General features: G+C 46.3%; 1 protein-coding gene across 5 annotated transcripts in view; it reads left to right on the forward strand.

The window, feature by feature from the left end:
- Nucleotides 1-19,335, forward strand: part of LHPP (phospholysine phosphohistidine inorganic pyrophosphate phosphatase) — a 96,089-nt gene that overhangs the window by 26,447 nt on the left and 50,307 nt on the right. For 4 of the 5 annotated variants that reach the window (XR_012629744.1, XR_012629743.1, XM_074875518.1 and 1 more), the window contains exon 6: nt 1,570-1,661. The exons of the other annotated variant lie outside the window; for it this stretch is intronic. Coding sequence is in view for 2 of the 4 variants with exons in the window: in XM_074875518.1 (XP_074731619.1) it covers nt 1,570-1,661 (92 nt within the window). In the remaining 2 variants the exon portion in view is untranslated. The remainder of the gene's footprint in view (nt 1-1,569; nt 1,662-19,335) is intronic. 5 annotated transcript variants of the gene reach the window in all.

Consider the following 19,335-nt stretch of genomic DNA (forward strand, 5'->3'; position numbering starts at 1 on the left):
CATGACCTCTTTGACAAGGGCCTATTTATCAGTTCTCCACAGATGGAAAAACGCTGGGTTGGCTTTCTGTGCGTGCCCAGCGGAGTCCCCCCTTGGTGCTGCTCTCAGGAACCTGCCTGCCATCTAAGGCAATCCTGGTCCCCTTGCAAACATGCCTTTTAACCTCCCAAGCCCCATACATGGGATGAGGACCCGTCATGACAGACCCTAGAAAAAGCTCAAACCACCAAAATATGAGGGCAATTTCTTTTGTAAGAAAAGAAACACTTTGCAGAACGACTCTGTGTATCTGATGTGCAGGTGTGAAAATAATCAAAAGTACTTGGAAGGAACGGGAATTCAGGCAGAAATTTCTAGTGCTGCAAAGTGCCATAATTGTGAAAGCCTGGCAGTGACGTCTATGAAACAGGAGGCTGTGTCAGCAAGATAGAAGATCATGTGGCTAAAGATGCAACTAATTAATGTATTTTAGATAAAATTCAGTTTTGATACAGAAGGTGCAAAAGCATACTTTAAAATCCAGTAGATAAACTAGATTACATATTTTCAAAGCTGGTGTGTTTCCACAGTTTTAGGTGTTGCCGCTGTTCTCTTCAGAGTAATTCTGAAGGCCTTTGGAAGGTTGAAAGCTGATTTTTTTTGCTTATTAATTGAAGATTACTGTTTTGTGTATATGCTGGTTTTTGTTGAAACTGTAAAATGAGCCCCCCCAACCATTTTTAAATTTGAAGAATAAAGTAATAATTTTTAATGCAGGATGATAATAAGCACTTGAAATTTTGAAGATGCAGTTGTTAATGAGAAAGTCCCCTTGGTTGATACGTTTCAATTTAACAAAGATCGTTAACAAAGATAGGAGCTCTGAAGTGGGCATGCGTGCTACATGTATTCATCAGACACTCAGACAAATTTTAGCACAGCCAGAAGGGCTTTTCTCAGTTACATTTTTTTGATAATCTACTCAATTGAGTTTATTAGTATTTGCATAGTCTTAAGCTGACTGTAACACAAACCATGCTAGGCCTGTACATATCATATCACTTTGTGCAAAAATAAAGAAATCAGATTTTGCAGTGGTTTTCCACATCTCTGTATCAACCTGAGCATGGGTTGGGATCAAGCTCTACGAAGTTACACATCTCAGTGATCACAGGCTTAAGCTTTTGGCTGTCTTCTAGAATACCAACTTTAAGGAAATGTTTAAAAAGTTAAGCTTAATGTAAACTGCTTGGAGCATAACATAAATGCATCATTAGGAACAGAATAGGACTAACTTCATAAAATTCAACATTTTCTTTGTAGTGTGCCAAATCACTTTGATTTTTGTGATTGATTACAAATTGTACAGATGTGTACTGCACTAGTACATTGCTCGAGGAGCTATAGCATGAATTATATTCAAGGTAGGATGACACTTAATCAATACGATGACAATATTATCTTGTTTAATTTGTCTGATGGCAGTATTAAACATCAAATCAAGCTGTTTGTTATGTCAAAGGAGTGTGAGGTATGGCAGAAATAAAATTCACCTGACACCAGTTTTTCTGTATTTCATTGCTTTGACAGGCCATCATGATTGGAGATGATATTGTGAATGATGTAGGAGGTGCCCAGCAGTGCGGGATGAGAGCTCTGCAAGTGCGGACAGGGAAGTACAGGTCAGTGCACGCCCCACACCCCGAACTCCGTGGGGGCAATCACAGAGAGTGGGGAAATAGCTGTAGGTAATGATTTTTGTATTTACCTTTCTGCCAAACGACACTGCGCTTGAATTTGCTTACAAGACAATAATTTCTGAAATAAAAGGAGTTACAGTTTGGAACCTGGTGCACATTCAAAGTGAATGCGCAAGACCAGATTTTTTCCATGCCTTTTCCAGATCTTTTCCCGTTGGTGGCACAAGTTTGCTATCAATGTACACTTGCATTTGTTGTCTGAACAAACACCTCCTTGTACAGCACTTAGGCTTGGGTGGATGATGACATTTTCATTTGCAAAACACAATTTGGAAAAATGCTGTGTGTATGAAAGTGACAGGAAGGGGAAGACATATTGTCTTCCATCTTTTAAAGAAATATTTTCTGTTAAATTACTGCTATAATTTTTTCATCACAGTGCGTAGAACTGGTGTGTGTCTTGGGTTTTGCTTATTTTTCTTGCTGCTGTGTGAAAGTGTTGTACACTTGATATAAGACGTGTCTGAAACTTCTAGCAGGGTTAAGATTATAAAATTAGACTGACGACTCAGCGATCTCTGTGGGTCATATCTCACAGCTTTATGAAGGACTCCATATGTCTGCTATTTCCTCCAGACATGTATTCAGCACTGAGATGTCTGGAATGCGAGAGTTGTTTCTCCCCTTCTCATCTTTCTGGAGTGCAGGCTTCTGCAGGCTCACTCATCTCTTTTGAATGACCCCTCAAGCCCTTCTCCATGCAGGTGTCTCCATGATCCTGTGCTTTCACTGACCCAAGAGCTCAAGAGACCTGAATGCAGTTAGAAACAGGGCATGGTCCTGGGCTGTCTGGTGGAAAATGAAGCCATCATCTGATGCTCAGGCCAGGTTAGGTTCAAGGTGACTCCAAATGCGGTGCAGACATCAGTCCCTACATTTAATGTTTGAATTCCATAACACTCAAAATCTCCTCCTAACCATCTCATCTTAACCGTAATAATGTCTCTCTGTAGTAGGCATCGTTCAGCCACACCATCTGTCATTTGACATCATTCATATTTTTACAGTTTTCCTTGATTTTCAAATACTGAGACTGTACAAGAAGGATACTTGTTTTGGGAGGATGCAGCAAGTGAGAATGGTGCTTTCTATAGGCTTTACAAAAAGTTATTTTATTAGTTTTCAAGTCAGTCTGTTTCTCAATTTTCCTTTTAGTTTGTGTAAGGTGACAAAATAATACCCAGTGCCTTAATTCTAATGGACCAGTAAGTGATGATTTCTGAGAAAAAAATCCCCAGATACAAGTGTGTTGCATTTTGTGTATTTTTGCATCTTTAAGATAGTGTATCTCAAAATCAGTTATCTATCTGAATAAAGCTCAGAAAATCCCAAAGATTAGAAAAACAAGTATATGTTTTTTGCTGTTGGGATTATTTGCCTGTATTCTGTGTAATCCCATTAATTTCCTCAAGGAGAAGATAAGGATTCAATGGTTGGTTTTGCTCTGATATTTATGGGATCACTTTGTGGATCTTAATGTCACACAGGTACGGGTGTCAGTGAAGGAGGTATCTCTGCACACTGAGGTAAATTAAACCTTTGCTACTGACCAAATATCTCCTGTGACATACTTTGCCCATCATAAAATATGCCACAGGTGATGCTGCATTCAAACTGTTCAGGCAACTGACATAAACTGTATATACACACACACATATAAATATGTATAATCATATGCTGGGAAAACATTTTCTTGTATCAAGCTTGAGTCATGATTTCACAGCTGAAGGGGAGTCATCAGCTGTTCTAGATGGGGAAAAAAGATTGTTTTCCACTGTTATGTTTCCTGTTTCAGTGTGTGGTTGCTGTTATCTGAAATCATGTACTATTGTATGGCAGTGAAATACAGATGAGCGTCTCTCTAAACTGAGCATGTGGTGCCAGTCCTGTTGTTAGCAATTGTGAGTAAAATGAAATAGCTCTTGTTTGCCAAGAGATATCAGAGATGTATATATTTTTAAGAATGACTGATTTAATATACATGGAAAATCAAAACACACAGTGGGTACTGAGAGAGTCAGAAAAAAACAAGTGAATCAAAGCTGATGGGCAAGATAAATTAAATATTTATTTTATGGCAGGTTTAGTTTGAAGTCTGGTATATAAGATTATGCATAGGTCCTCTCTCACTTGCATGGTAGTCCTTGCTGACACAGAACTGTGTGCTACACCCAAGTACCTCTGGATGGCACCGTTAGTACGTTCACGTCAGTATTAGCCACAGCTTCGGAACCTCCCTGCATACAATCTAAGGCTGTTTTTGCAAAAGTGTAAAGCACAAAGGCGTCAGGGTTTTACTGTAGCTGCTGACTGTTGGTGCGATGGGATTTCCACAGATTTCAGTTGTGAGAGTCTTGCAGCTCGGGACCTGGGTGATCACCCCAGTTGAGTTGTCTCTGTGTTTCTACAGCCGTGAGTAGTTTTTTCCATTTCCACCACAACAATGGTGCCTCACTTCAGCAAAACGGATACAGAGCTGATTTGAGAATAAAATAAATAATAACACATGAACTATCCTGAGGAGTTGTTGCAGATGCATTTCACAGCATGCTGCTGGGTACATGGAAGTGACATTAATTGCACAAGATATCCCAGTGAAGGCCTTTTGTATGTCGTTCTGTAGGTCCAAGGGATCCTGTTGTATCCCTCCATCCTCACCTAAATGCTGTTCCCCACTGGCAGACGTTGTCACCTCCAGTGTACAAGTGTGCATTGGGGCAGGTCTCCTTATTTCAGGGGTCAAGGAAGTTTACATGAACATTTTTGAGGTCTGCTGCCCACCAAGTGCCACCATTTGGCACAAAAAACGTCACATGACCCAAGGCTTACCATACTGTTTATTGTATTTCAATGGGACTTCAGCAATCGCATGCAGATCGCAGGCTGCAAAGCATCTCAGTGCATCTTACTTGCTTTAATAAACTAGAAGAAAAAGTCCCCTTTGGCCCTGAAAGCCTTTTAGGGAAAGAATTGTTTGAGCTGCTGCTGCAGAGGTTTCAGCAGTAGGTAGGGGTGGACAGGTCTTCCGCGGGACAGGCAGCCTCCAGCCGGGTACAGGAAGCTGACTGCAGCCGGCAGCGTCACAGGAGCCTTTTCTCTGTGGTGGTGTTTGTGCCGTGTTGCTCAGTGACGGTGGTGACTGGTGCCAGCTCCCCGCTGAACTGAGGAACTGGTTTTGTGAAGGCAGGGTGGGGGTGGTTGGCTTGGCAGGCGAGTCGAGGTCCCGAGGAGAAGCAGAAGGGGTCATGCGTGGAGAGCTGGCTGCCTCCCTCCCTGGGTTCTCACCTTCCTGGCCTCTGTAGGGTCTTCTTCAGTGTTGGCTGCTCCCAGGGTGAGATTCAAAGTGTGGATTAAGCTGCTGCAAAAACATTCAGTTTTACACCACCTTGCATGGAGGTCCTGCAAGTTAGCTCCTTTGTCTCCCTTCTTTTGGATTTTTAATAAAATTTGTGCAGCCAGTTTCCTTTAGTATGACAAACTTTGCATGTTCCTCATTCCTGCATCTATACTTATGTTCTCTAAAGCACTTAATCCTCCAGCAGGACTTAAGTGTTGAGGTCTTTCTCAGTAGCCAAACCAGGCATAATATAGATTAGTCCATGAAATGCAATAAATCCTAGCTGCAACATGGAATAAAATTTCTGTTGGCACAAGTCAGGGCAATAGCGAGAAGGTGTAGGGATAAGATAGTCTTTTGAGTTGACCTCAGCCAACATGGTTCTCTGACATGGGATGAGTAGTTGGGTTGGCCATGGGATGAGTAGTTGGGTTGGCCAAGTATAGCCTTTCTTAGATGTAAAATCCAGATGCCAAGGGTCAATCTGGTCTGCAGGTTTGTCCACTCTCAGTTTGCCCCATGTGCAGAACAGATCAGGTCATTGATGCAGACTCTTGTGTGCCATGAGAAGAAGCTGGTGTTAGTTTTTTCAGCATTGGGAAATCTGATGCTAATTACAAAGTTTCTGTGTACACCTCTGTGGAGGCCCTTCGTAGCCAACATCTTTCCCATCTAGGGAAGAACATGTACTTGTCTTCCCGCACAGGGTATGTGCTAATTCCACTTGCAGCTAATTGGCCTTGACATCAAACCAATAATTTCCACAATAACTATTGATTCTGCAGTGCTGCGTAATATCTTTGTTCCTCTTTGTAACATGCAAGTTAGAGCAGAGAAAAATTACTTTGAGGCTTTTCCAACTGTCTCCCTATAAAATAGGAAACAGCCTTCAGGTGCGTCAGTGCATCAAATTGCAGGTGGTTCTTGGCAGGGTGGAAGAATTACTTACCCCTGTCTCCTTGTTGTTATTTACAGGTCTTGATTTGTAAGGAATGAGTTTTCTATCAGTGGTGTGTGGCGGTAGCGAGGAATATTCGTGGCAGTGGTACCCACTGCCCCTGCTCACCTGTGGGCTCCAAAAAGCTGTCAGTCTGGCAGTATGGGTTCATCCCCTCTCAGTGCCCACGTGAGGTTTTCTTCGTTTGATTAGGGATTTATCTCACAACCGTGGCTGATACTGCAACATCCCTGAGCTGCCTCATTATGGACATAAAGGATAGCTCAGGGATGGAGGATGAAAGGATCGAGGCCTGTGGGAGCTGTCATCTCTCTCCAGCTCTGCCACTGTTCTCTGGGAGAACTGGGTCAAGTTACTTCATGTTGCCATTCTTCAGTTTCCCCACTTTATAATTATCCTCTGAGAATAATTATCCTGACTTTCTTAATAAAGTAGCTTGTGATCTGTTTCTCTTATCTGATTGAAGAAAATATACAGAATTTGTACAGATTTATAGGAAATTAGGTTGCCAGAAGAAAAATCCAGATATGATCAAGACAAAAAGGAAAAATCTTTTAGGCTGCCATTGTCAACTGATTAAGGATTGAGAAAAACAGGGTGGGTCGTATAATAACCTCCTAAATGAAGTTATAAAATTATTCTTAAAAAAAAAAGATTTCCACCTATAGAAAAATTCACAGCTGTCACTGTATTAGTCAATGAAAGCTCATGACACCTTTTGCAAAGAAATAGTCACATCTTACTGCGCTGCAGAGAAGCAGCATCCCTCCACTCTTGCTTTCTTTCTCACTGTGTTACTAACCGCAGCCAAGATGAACAATTTTATTAGTGTGTTCACATCTCCTGGGTCTCGATGGAGCATACCAGAAGTGCGTAATGAGAACGAGCAGGCAGAGGCACTCCCTTTGTGCTGAAACAGAACCAGAGGCATTTTGATGGCCTCACAGTCCTGATAAGCCTGTTTCAAATATTAAATGGAAAGACTTCCAACCCATATTTACACTGTGAAAAGTTGTATTACAATTCATGTTAGTTAACGTCTTAAGCAATGTTTATTAAAACCTGGTGTCAGCAAGTCAGTTTTCATTTTAGCATGAGAGCTGATTGCAGTCAGTCCTAAGGCATAGTCTTATTCACCATTTACTGCACATTCAAATCGCAGTTTGCTCTGTCCATGTGAAGATCTTCACGTGTGTTTATCAGTTTCTTGACCACGACTTGATTACCATAATCTTTGAATCAGCTTTGTGGAAGTTCAGAGTAAATACTGCAGTGCCTTAACATATGCATACTCATCTGACAACAGCCTTAAATTTTCCCAGTACGTTCAAGTGTGTCCAGACACAGAAATTACAGTGTTAGTAACTGGTGCTTTAGGAATGAGTAGCCTATGAGAAGGTTTAAGTTCCTGCTGCTATAGTATGGTCTTATACTGCAACCATCCACTTTTCAGCATAGGGTATAGCCAATCACAATGCAAAATAACGAATTGCATTGGAAATACATTATCATTGAACTACAAGTGGTAAACCTGGGAAGCAGAAGGTTTTACTCTCCAACTCTGAAGAATCATCTTTTGTGTGTCTTGAGTATTTCTGTTTTGTTAACTGAACATAGCCAAGTGTTTACTTTCCAGTAGAGCTACTGTTTGATATTAGAAATACCAGTTGGACTAAATGGTCGTTGTAGGTCCCCTTCAACTGAACTATTCTATTCTATTCTATTCTATTCTATTCTATTCTATTCTATTCTATTCTATTCTATTCTATTCTATTCTATTCTATTCTATTCTATTCTATTCTAAATGCAGGTTATACCTGAGCTAAAACACACCTGAAAGGAGCAAGGGGGAATAGAGAGTTCTGCTATGTTGTAGCTAATGTATAAATTTAAATATCTTCAGTCTAAAACAGAAATGGGAGTTCTGGGGTGTTTTTTATTAGCAGATTAATTTATTCGTTGGTACCATAATAAACCTCAAGGAAGCAGAGGGTGCTCAGGACATAGCCATGCTAGGTGCTGTATGTATGCTCATGTGCTGTTCTGAAACAATTAATCTGAATATCAGAAAAGAGATCAGTCTGTGATGAGAGTAGGGGCAAGGATAAATAAGGGAGAAATGTATCAGGTCAGTGAGGAAAAGCAATATTACTCCACAGTCTTGCCAGTTCTGCTCTCTACCTGTCTAACAACCGACCTTTCCTTCGCAGTCCTACTCTGATCAACTGTCACATCTCAAACACTTATGAAAGGAGGCAATTTGCATTTTGCAGATCAAGATGGTAGCGACCACATCAGCCTGTGCTGCAGTTTTGCTTCCCCTCTTGCTTCGCATCCACACAACACATGCAGTAGCAGAGACAGCTGCCTCGAAGGTTTCCACTTCCCCTCTCCTAAAGTTGATAAATAAAGGGCTGAAAGAGGTGGAGGTGGTACCAGTATCTGCTACTAGAAGCAAGAGGCAGTGAGACCTGGGAGGGCACGTGGCTCAGGTGGGCTTGATGTACAGGACTAAACCACTTCCAGACCCTTCTCTGAAAAGCATCCAAAGCTAATGGCCATTTTGCTTTCCTTCTATTTTGCTCTGGTGCCTCGATGTCTTGGTAGTACGTGCTCTTTCAGCCTGGGCTGGCAGCCATCCTCCACCCAACAGGGCCGTGTACACTCATGCATCTGCGTGAGTAACACCAGAGCCCTTGGCAGCTGCTTGTCCAACGTGTTTGTGTTTCTCTCCTCCCCGCAGATACATAATTCATGAGCTGAGGTGGTGGCGGCAGGACTGCCTGAAAGGAGGCAGCTCAGGGACTTTCCAAGCTTTCCACAGAGTGTCTTCATCTCCTGCACAGCAACCGCTCTCACTGCAGACACCTGTGGCCTCCCCCAGGCTCTTGGTAGGACAGACCCACCTTTAGCTCTTGCTAGACCTCCAGCCTCCCTCCCTGGTACGAGCCTGAGCCACACAGTCTACAGGATGGGACAGGAAGCAGGTCCTTGCTTATTTTTATCTTTAGGGGCCTTTTCTCATCACCAGCGTAAGGCTGCAGTAGAAAAATTCCACAGCGAAGCAGTCCTGGGAGCCGGCCGAGCGCAGCAGTGTTTCTCAACACTTGTCACTTGCAGAATGCCGAGCTGTATTAGCTTGTTCAACATTTGACAGCGATGATGAATACCATACCAATCGCTAACTACTTTATTTCCGTAAAAATGCTAATGAGCGTGTTGAAATGTGCTGCAGAAATGGCAGAGCTGGGACAGCTGCACAATTGTGGTTTCACTAGAGATTTCCTTTTTTTAAAACACAGGTTCCTCTTCTCTGCGTATTTTTTTCCTGTAGTTAAATGTCATCCCAGCTCGCTTGGGGCATGGAGTCCTCTCAGTGAGCAGCACGTGGAGCATGGCAGAAGGGGAGACTGCTCTGATTGATAAAACCAAAGCAGAGCCCTGTTTTCAAAGGGAGAGAGAAGCAAACAAGAGAGAGGGAGGTCAAGTCAGCTGCTGATGCAGCTCCCTCAGAGCAAATGGTTCAGTATCTGAAATTTAATCTTCTGGCTTGGGCTCTTGCTCTCACTGTAAACACGCTCAGGAGCCGCAGTGCTGGGGCAGTATCTTGTGTTGGCACTGTGGGCACAAAACAACTGGGTATTCACGCTTTAATGCTGTGCTGTGTGGCCCACGGATGCTGGAGGGTCACCTGCAGGCTTATATAGTGACATTTCTTTCTTCCCCTAAGAATGGGTTTAACCTACAAGCCCAGAGTGGCTGCCTAGTCCCTGGTGCTTTCTGCTCTTGAGATGCAGAGCAGGGCCCTGTGTTTTATCGCTGTCTGCTCAGGCACACAGCCATGCAATTGCAGGGGGAGCCAGGTGCTCAGAGGTGGGGTGCACTCACAGGACCACCAGCCACCGTGGCTGGTCCCAGAGCCATGCTGGGGGCTTTTCCATGTGGCTTTTCCAGCGTTGGTAGAGTGACGGAGACGGTGAGTGGGAGCAGGACTGCCAGCCTGCTCAGGCCAAGGGAGCGGCCACAAGACATGGGGCCTGCTGCCTCTCCAGCTGCTTCTGCTGGGCTTGGGCTGGTGGCTGGTTTTCATCCCTTTCAGGAGGCATGATGTGACTTGCCTGGAGTTAAAAATAAAGCACCCGGCAGTGCCAGCTTTAGGTCTTCTGCAAGTGCTGGGGAACTCTGATGGCTCCGTACGTGAGTGCTCATGTACTGCGGCAGGAGTAAGAGCGTAATGTGAGAAAAGGGGTTTAGGTGAAGAGCAGCACTCCCCTGCGCTTCCCTGCCTGGGGATGGAGGCAGTGTGCAGGTGGCACTAGGACGTGACTCATGTTCACACTTTGCCCTGCAACAATTACAATTCTTGTCTGTGGTTTTCAGTCATTGTCAGCAGCGTATATACGGTTACACTTTAACCCTGTACGCTCCCAGATTGCTGAAAGATGAGCCTATTCAGCACACGGGGCCGGTGCTGTTGCAAGGGGTCTGCGTCCTGTGTCAAGTCTTTAAACTCGAGCCATCAGCCTCCCCAAAACCAGTGATGGGCCTCAGGGCCATGGGGAGCAGGGCTGGGGAGTCCCTGCTGGCTGCCGGCTGCAGCCACTGCATGCTCTTCACATTGACCTGCAGCTCGTCTCAAAAGCTTTTTCCTTCTCTTCATAACTCCGCTCTGACTGAGTCTACATGGGCCCACATGATCAGCTGGGTCTAATACTGTGCTAAATGCTGCTCCTGGTCTGTAGGCCCATTTCTGTGGTGCCTTCAGGGACTCGCTCCAGCCGTTGATCTTGGCCGTGTGTCTTGCACATTACTTTCCTTATGCCAGTGGATGCTTTCATTTCACAGCTCCAGTTGCTTTTCTGTTCCCAGTCACACTCTTGAGTGCCCTCTGAGGTGTGCAGGGAGGGGAGGGTGTCAGGTTTGCCCTCCTTCCAGCTTCCACTCACTCCCAACCCATTGTAACCGCTGTCAGTCTACACGTAAGCAGGGTTGCACTGTCTGTCCCTAGGTGGGAAGCTCGGCCATGCAGTGCATATTGCTGTGCTGCTGCAGACAGTGGCTGCATTCCTGCAGAAAAAAGAGCTGTGAGTCATCCTGCCCTGTTTCTGACAGCAGCAGAGCAAACACCCAAGCCATTCCCCCTGGGTTGCCTTTGCAGAGAGAGCTGGGCACCTGTAGCTGTAAGTCCTCTCATCCTAAAGCAGGCCAGGTCGATCTAGACGTGCTCTGGGGAAGCTTCTTCTGCCCCCTGCGCAGACTGGGCTTAGTGGGGATCAGCTCTACCCACAGCAACACATCACTTGCTTAAATGACCAAAGCACAACATATGCATTGGCTGATCAGTCTGTGGCAAGTAGGGAAATTAATGCAAAGAGTTATTTCACCACTAATGAGAATTTGGGAAGGAGTGGGGAGGGGCGGCTGAGTGATGGAGGTAGCGGAGCCAGGCGGGTGTGTGGTAGCTCCCAGGCTGTGGACTTCACAATACTCTTTGCATGCTTTGCACGCTATGGCCTCAGGGCCCTTCTTCCCCCTCCCCATCCCCTGGGACCCTGCCAGTTCCCAGTTCGTACTGGAGGAGACAGGTTTCTCACAGTGCAGATTTCTAGAGGCTATGTCGGGCAGGAGGCAGCCAGCAGTGCTCTGCAGTGCCAGATCAAATTCAGACCCTGGTTTTGGATTTACAGTTGCAGTTTGTGGAGGGTGGGAGGGAGCTTGAAGTGGTTTTTATCTTGGCATGAATATATCCCGAAGCACCGTGCCGAGCAAAGCAGCTGCCACTTGCCTTTAAAAGAGGCTCCTGTGCTGCAGAGCCCCTTCACCTGCCACAAAGCTGAGCTTTGTTCAAACCCCAGCAGGCGTTTGCAGTTGAATAACGTGAACTGTTCAGCTTGGCTGTTGGCTGCGTGACACTGAAATCAGGCCTAAAAATAGGAGGATGTCTGACCCTGAAGTGAAGGATTTTCACTCGTAACCCAGCCTGGCACCCGTCCAGGGTGACATCATCTGGAGGGGAAGTTGGAGAAGCTTCCAAATTCATTGCTTTGCGCGCAGGAGCGCTAAATGCCTGTGTCAGCTGATAATCAGGCAGTATATTCGCCATGGCTGTGAATCAGGGGAAGGAGGGAATGGGGAAGAAAAGATATGAAGATTAAGGAGGAGGATCAGAGCTGCACGTCAGAAAAGGGTTTTGGGAGTGTTGTCTGTGTATTGCTCAAAGGGAGATGATAGGAGCAAAAAAAGTCCCATTCAGGCAGAGCCTGTCCCATAAAATATGAGTTTTGTTTTCTTTTATGTGTGCTAAAAGGTATTGAGTTACAGTCAAGGTTCTGACCACCAGCCCACCCAGTGATATCTGAGTCTGCACGATTTAGACTTGCAAGTGTGTGGATACTGCTCACGGTGGCCATGGAAGCATCTGAGATGGCCAGGTACTGAGTGACCTCCCTTGGTTTCAGCTCTCTGATATTTGAAAGCAGCTTTGCCCAGGCTAACCTTCAGGGTTTTGATCCAAATCTGTGCTCAAGGATGACCTTGCTATTGTTGTTCTGAACCCAAATTGCTTGAACCCAGTTCCTCGTATTTCTATGCCAAGCTTCTTTGTCTTCCTTAAAAGTAATAGTGTATAAAAAATGCGATAGGCAGTTTTCCTCTGAAACTTGACATCTTTTTCCCTCCGAATGCTGCCAGGTGACCCCTGTGCTCATCCTCTAACGAGGACATCTTTGCCTCGGTGTTGATGAGCGCACGCTGGAATTCGTAACTCTTTTCAGATGGTGAGAGCTAAGTGTGATATTTAGATGGGGTGTCTCCATGATCTATTTTTCTTCTGCCTTTTAAATTCTTATTACATATTTATAATGCTGTTATAGCAAAGATGCCTAAAGCACAACCGTGGGCAGTGTTTGGTCTCTGAGTCCCAAATGAAGCTGAAAAAACTGCTGTTGCTATGTAAACACTATGGCAAGAGCTGATTTCATGCATACTGCTGGGCATTTTTAACCAACAATGATAATGAAAAGCGGGGAAGAGATTTACCATATCACAGAATCACAGAATGGTTTGGGTTGGAAGGGACCTTAACGACCATCTAGTCCCAACCCCCTGCCACGAGCAGGGACACATTCCACTAGCCCAGTTTGCCCAAAGCCCCGTCCAACGTGGCCTTGAACCCTTCCAGGGAGGGGGCAGCCACAGCTTCTCTGGGCAACCTGTGCCAGGGCCTCACCACCCTCACAGGGAAGAATTTCTTCCTTAGATCTCATCTAAATCTGCCCTCTTTCAGTTTAAAACCGTGACCCCTCGTCCTATCCCTACACTCTTGATCAAAAGTCCCTCCCCCCTTTCTTGTAGCCCCTTTAAGTCCTGGGAGGCTGCTCTAAGGTCTCCCCGGAGCCTTCTCTTCTCCAGCTGAATCCCCCCAACTCTCTCAGCCTGTCCTCACAGGGAAGGTGCTCCAGCCCCCTGAGCATCTTCGTGGCCTCCTCTGGACCTGCTCAAGCACAATGAAACAAATTGATTTGGTTAGAGACTGAGAAAAGTGTTCAGGCATGCCAGCCCTTCTTGGGGTTTTCATGGTCTTAGATCATCACAGCAGTGAAACTCTTCCTACAGACAAGCTGGTTTATAGACATCTGCCACAGCAACAGGCACAGACGAGCTGCTTTTCACTTCATCAGCCTTTGGGTGGGATTTGTCTGACTAAGCATGATGATATTTCTGGTTGTCTGCTGGGAAATGACCAGGCTGTGGTTGCAAAGGTGTTTCACTGGCGTTGACTGAGCCCATGGAATGCAGATGGTAGCCCAGGCAGGGTCAGGAATTGACTTCCCATACTAGGGTTAAGTATATCGGCTAGAGAGGGGCTTGGACAGTTTTTCCATGTTTTACCCATTTTTTTATATAGAAGCTTGAAGCCTCTCTGAGAGACAAATCTTTATTTGTAACTAGACTGTAAAACTTCTTAGTTTTTGATCCCAGAGTGATACTGATGTCATCTACCTGGACTTGTGCAAAGCTTTTGTCACTGTCCCGCACGACGTCCTTGTCTCTAAATTGGAGAGGCATGGGTTTGATGGACAGACCACTCGGTGGGTAAGGAATTGGCTGGATGGTCACACTCAAAAGAGTTGGGGTCAACAGTTCGATGTCCAAGTGGAGAGCAGTGACGAGTGGCGTCCTCAGGGGTGGGTGTTGGGACCAGTGCTGTTTAACGTCTTTGTCAGCGAGATGGACAGTGGGATCGAGGCACCCTCAGCGAGTTCACCAACGACACCGAGCTGTGTGGTGCGGTGACACGCTGGAGGGAAGGGATGTGCCATCCAGAGGGACCTGGACAGGCTGGAGAGGTGGGACGTGCAAACCTCATGGAGTTCAACAAGGCCAAGGGCAAGGTCCTGCCCATGGGTCGGGGCAATCCCAAGCACAAATCCAGGCTGGGCGAGGAGTGAATGGAGAGCAGCCCCAAGGAGAAGGACTTGGGGGTATCAGTGGATGGAAAACTGACTGTGAGCCAGCAACGTGTGCTGGCAGCCCAGAAAGCCAACCGTGTGCTGGGCTGCATCCAGAGCAGTGTGGGCAGCAGGGCAAGGGAGGGGATTTTCCCCCTCTGCTCTGCTCTCGTGAGACCCCCCTGCAGTGCTGTGTCCAGCTCTGGGGGCACCAACATAAGAAGGACACAGACCTGCTCGAGTGGGGCCAGAGGAGGCCCTGAAGATGCTCGTGGGGCTGGAGCAGCTCCCCTGTGAGGACAGGCTGAGAGAGTTGGGGGTGTTCAGCTGGAGAAGGCTCCGGGGAGACCTTAGAGCGGCCTCCCAGGACTTAAAGGGGCTACAGGAAGTGGGGAGGGACTCTTGATCAGGGGTGTAGGGATAGGGTGAGGGGTAACAGTTTTAAACTGAAAGAGAGCAGATTTAGATGAGATCTAAGGAAGAAATTCTTCCCTGTGAGGGTGGTGAGGCCCTGGCACAGGTTGCCCAGAGAAGCTGTGGCTGCCCCCTCCCTGGAAGGGTTCAAGGCCACGTTGGACGGGGCTTTGGGCAAACTGGGCTAGTGGAATGTGTCCCTGCCCGTGGCAGGGGGTTGGGACTAGATGGTCTTTAAGGTCCCCTCCAGCCCAAACCATTCTATGATTCTATGATACTTTTTATTAAGTACAGCCTAAGTGGAATAGCGGTTTGAAAGGCAGGAACCTAAACCTAAACAGCTGGAATAAATCTCGTCTGTGTTAGTGGTGAATGCCAGTCCTGCTGTAGGTCAGCTGCTCTGTTACAGACCTGTTGTTTCACAGGGCATTAGCGGAGCTGACATAAACAAAAGCAAGGCACGCACTAGAAGAGCTGGCTTTTATTCTTGCAGATGGAACTCTTTATTTTTCCTTGCTGGTTGAGATGTTCTAGCAAACACTTGACTTCCTTGTCATCTTTAAACTATGCAGAGAGGTGGGGAATTGGCTTTTACCAAAGCAAATGGACTTCTGCTTTGAAAAGTCCCTTCCTGCAGTTTTTGGCATGACTGATCACCCTGCTCTCAACAGTCCTTGAGCTTTATGATACAGTAGTTTTGCACAAAGCTGTATTTTTATGCCCATAAGCTTTTAAAGCTGCGTTTCTTTGAAAACATGTCCCTAGATAGCCAGCCTGTAGTTTCACACAAAGAGCTGGAGATGGGTCCAGAGGACTTACTTGGGAAGAGGGAGTGGGCTCGGGGGCTGTGAGACGGCAGCCAGAGGCACTGGCAGACACAGGGTGATGACCAGCGCTGCTGCACCATCACACAAGTTGTCAAATAACATTCAGATAAAAATGCTACGTGTTCAAAGACCGTTACAGCATGAATTCAACCATATCATGCATTCACTCTGAGGAGCAGCCCTTAATGAAATGATCACATCTCCTTCCCCACGCCGAATCCTTGTCTCCCCATCGCCCAGAGCAGACACGGCTGCGTACATGGGGGGATTTACAGAGCAATTTTTCCCTTCGCCAGTCCCTGGTTTCCATGTGGGTTTTTCTACCGTGTCTTTGTGTCAGTGAAATACAAACATTAATGCGTTTATTTCCGGAGCAGAGCTTTGAGATCCTGCCTTAACTGTGCACACAGGGACAAGAGGCACAGAGGTTAAAACTAACACTGGCCACAGGGGTCAGTCACTCACATGCTTAGTTTGAAAGTACTTGAGCATTACATGTAAACATATGTTGGAAACGGCGCTTGCAGCCACTGTGGGGGCATCTGTGTGGGCTCAGGCCTGCTGCAGATGGGCTCCCAACTGGCCCCAGGCAGGCACTTGGAACATCACAGTGGCCAGGGGAAAGCCTGGGCATGACGGAGGAATGGCGTGGCCAGGCAGAGGGAGAGTACGCTCCTCCGCAGGGCGGCACTGACCTTTTTTATCACAAAAGCATCTCTGTCTCCTTTCGTCAGGCGTCGGAGGTGCCCGTCTCCTTTGGGCTGGCTCACACAGGCTCTGCTGAGGTTGCTCTTCCCTCTGTCCTGGCTCCCATTAGTGGTGCAAAAGGACAGGTTTTGGCTGAGGACTCTGAGGCCAACTCCTGTTCGTACAAAACGGTTACAAAGACCTCAGTTGAAAGGAAAAAAAAAAACCCCGAACTGTCTGCATTTAAATCAGCCTAATTAAAGTGGCTTTTTCCAGGAGCTGGCAGGCATGCTGCCTTGCCTGCCCAAAGTGATTTGTGCAATTACTGTCTTTTGTGTTTGTCTGGTGGGGTTTTTTCTCACCGCACTCCTTTATGGGACGTTGCTCAGTGATGATCGCCTGTGTGCGATACGTTATTTTAAGTTTAGAAATAGGGGGTCGGATTCTCACCTGCTCTAAGGAGTGGAGTAAATCGACAGAGCTCTGCTGATTTACACCTGCTGGTGCTCTGGCCCACTGGGTGCCTGGAAATAGCTTAGCAAGTGTAAAAGAAAAAAATGGTTTCTCCATCCATCTGGAACACATTGCATACATCAGGGGAAGGAGAGGCATTTGTGAGAGCGAACGCTTCATTTATCAGTGTATGAGCTATTGAAAAGACTGGATGTAGCTGGGATAATTATAACCAAGATCAGTCTTCTTGGAATGGAAAAGTAACGACAATCCTAATTTTACCAAATCTTCTGAAATTTACTGCCTATTTATTTAACACTCCAGACCCTTTCCTGTGGCAGAGGATCGGCTAGATTTATGGAGGTGCAGTTTAGTAATCTAAATAGTTGGGAGTTGATCTGCGCGGCCCGTGGGCTGCTCTGGTTATTTTCACTGTCACTGCTTGGAGGCCATGGGAACCGGGGATGCAGATCGCAGCAAGGCAGGCACAGGCCGAAAATCAGCCAGAGTCGGTCAAAACACTCTTCTACTTGCTTTGCAGGCAAGAAGTATCTGGCCTTCGTAGGCAGCTTTAGCTGTTGGTGCTGTTGGGAAGGAAACAAAGCTCCTTCCATCCCCTCTTCAGGAGCTGCCTATTTTTAATCTTTCCAGCATATCTGTGTTTTTTTCCTTCGTATAAGGGGAGGCAATATGTATTCAGAAATTCCCCATGCAGGGAAGGTCATAGTAGCAAGTGTGTGTTTGGAGAGGTGACTGCAGTTTCCCTGTGACAAGCCGTGGGTATCACCTGTCCATCCTAGAGCCTTATCAAAACGTAAAACCTCTGCTAGAAGCAGGAATAGCAGCACAAGAAAGAAAATCCCTTTGGGACAATACATGCTTTGTTAAAAAAGTGAGGTTATCCAGAATCTGTGAAAATGAAGGCAGGCAAAGGAGCAGAACTGTGGGCCTGGAAGCCCTTTTGCTACCATCATTTAATACTAGAGGAAAATGCCTGGACTGGGGTTTAATAATTGTTGCTGATTTTTTTGTAGCAAGTTCGTAATTGCTAGGTCTGTCTGCATTTGTGGGTTTATGAGCTGTGCTGCCTTTTGGCTGAATATTTACTCTTCTCTCACCACAAAAGTAAGCATCTTTTCCAGTCCAGCATGTCTTGCAGGAGTTGAAACGCATAGCCCTGATTTCCTGTTCAACTCTAAAGCACTGTGGGTTTTTAGAGTTGTTATAAGCACACACAAAACCCCAAACAACAAACCCTGAAAGATTAAAATAATGGTGTGAAGAAGACAGAAGGAAGATCTCCTTTGACTAGTTTCGAGTCAGGGTTTTAGTCCAAGGGGTTTGGTAGCACTGTAAGCCTTTGTGCTTCAAGACACAAGCCAAATTCGCACTAATAAAATTCAAAAGGCAATTTTCCTTCGGGGCACAAATTCTAATATAAAATCGCCTACATTTTCCTAAACCACTGGCAGAAACTGGCCACTGTTGAAAGCGGAATACACAATTAGATCAGGCTGCCTGTCTGAACTGGCATGGCGGCTCTCGCGTGCTCTGCCTGCCTGTATGAACACTCAGGAGAGGTGTGTTGTCACCGGTACTGCTGCATCGTCACCAGGAAGGCCATGAGCTCCAGTCGGGTCAGGTAACTGGGGAGGCAGGAAGAGACAATGGGTTTGAACATGTGTTTGAGGGTGTATCAGGAAGCCTCAGTGCCCTGGTTGCCGAAGCAGTATCTTTACAGTCCTGTGCTCCTAGCTCCCGTGCTGCCATCCCTGCCGGCCCCTCACCTTGGCATCTGACTCACATTTTTGCATACATCCAAGTCCTGAAGAGTTCGGGTAAGGTGCTGAGTGGTGTGGAATTGGTGGTTTATTGGGGAACATCAGTGCTTTTTAGCCTTGGTTGGCCTGAGCAAAACAAAGGAAGAAATTTTTGCATGTGCTAGGGAAAACGGTGGGACAGCAACACGAAATGGACCCCCCACCACCTGCCTGGAACAGAGCTAGTACTCTTAGTGCCAGCTCTGCTCCACATTCAACCCTTTTGTAGGCAGGTTGTTGAACGTGAGAGCCAACAGCTGCTCCAGGTGTTAGGAAATCAAAGCAACTTCCTGAGGTCTTTGTAGCTCACCAGTTTCCTGCTGCAGTGTGGACAGAAATTATACAAGTGGGGTATTTGACAGCAGGAGGCAGGTTCAGGAATGGCTTCTGGCTTGTGCTGCCAGCTCTGCAGCATCTCCAGTGCGGCTGTGGATGAGGGAGCATGCCATCTATACATGGCAGCCTTGCTGGGCTGGAGAGCCATGTGTGAGTCTGGTCCCTCTCCAGCTGGAGCCGGTGGGAGCCTTTCCCATCACTCCTGAAGAGCTGAAAAAGGTCTTGCAAGTCCCACATGTATCACTTTCTTCCTGTTTTTTTTATTACTTTTAAAACATTGCACACCCCAGTCACAAGAGGCAGAGGCATTTTTG

Source organism: Strix uralensis, chromosome 7 (genome assembly GCF_047716275.1).
Source record: "Strix uralensis isolate ZFMK-TIS-50842 chromosome 7, bStrUra1, whole genome shotgun sequence".
Taxonomy (NCBI): Eukaryota; Metazoa; Chordata; class Aves; order Strigiformes; family Strigidae; genus Strix; species Strix uralensis.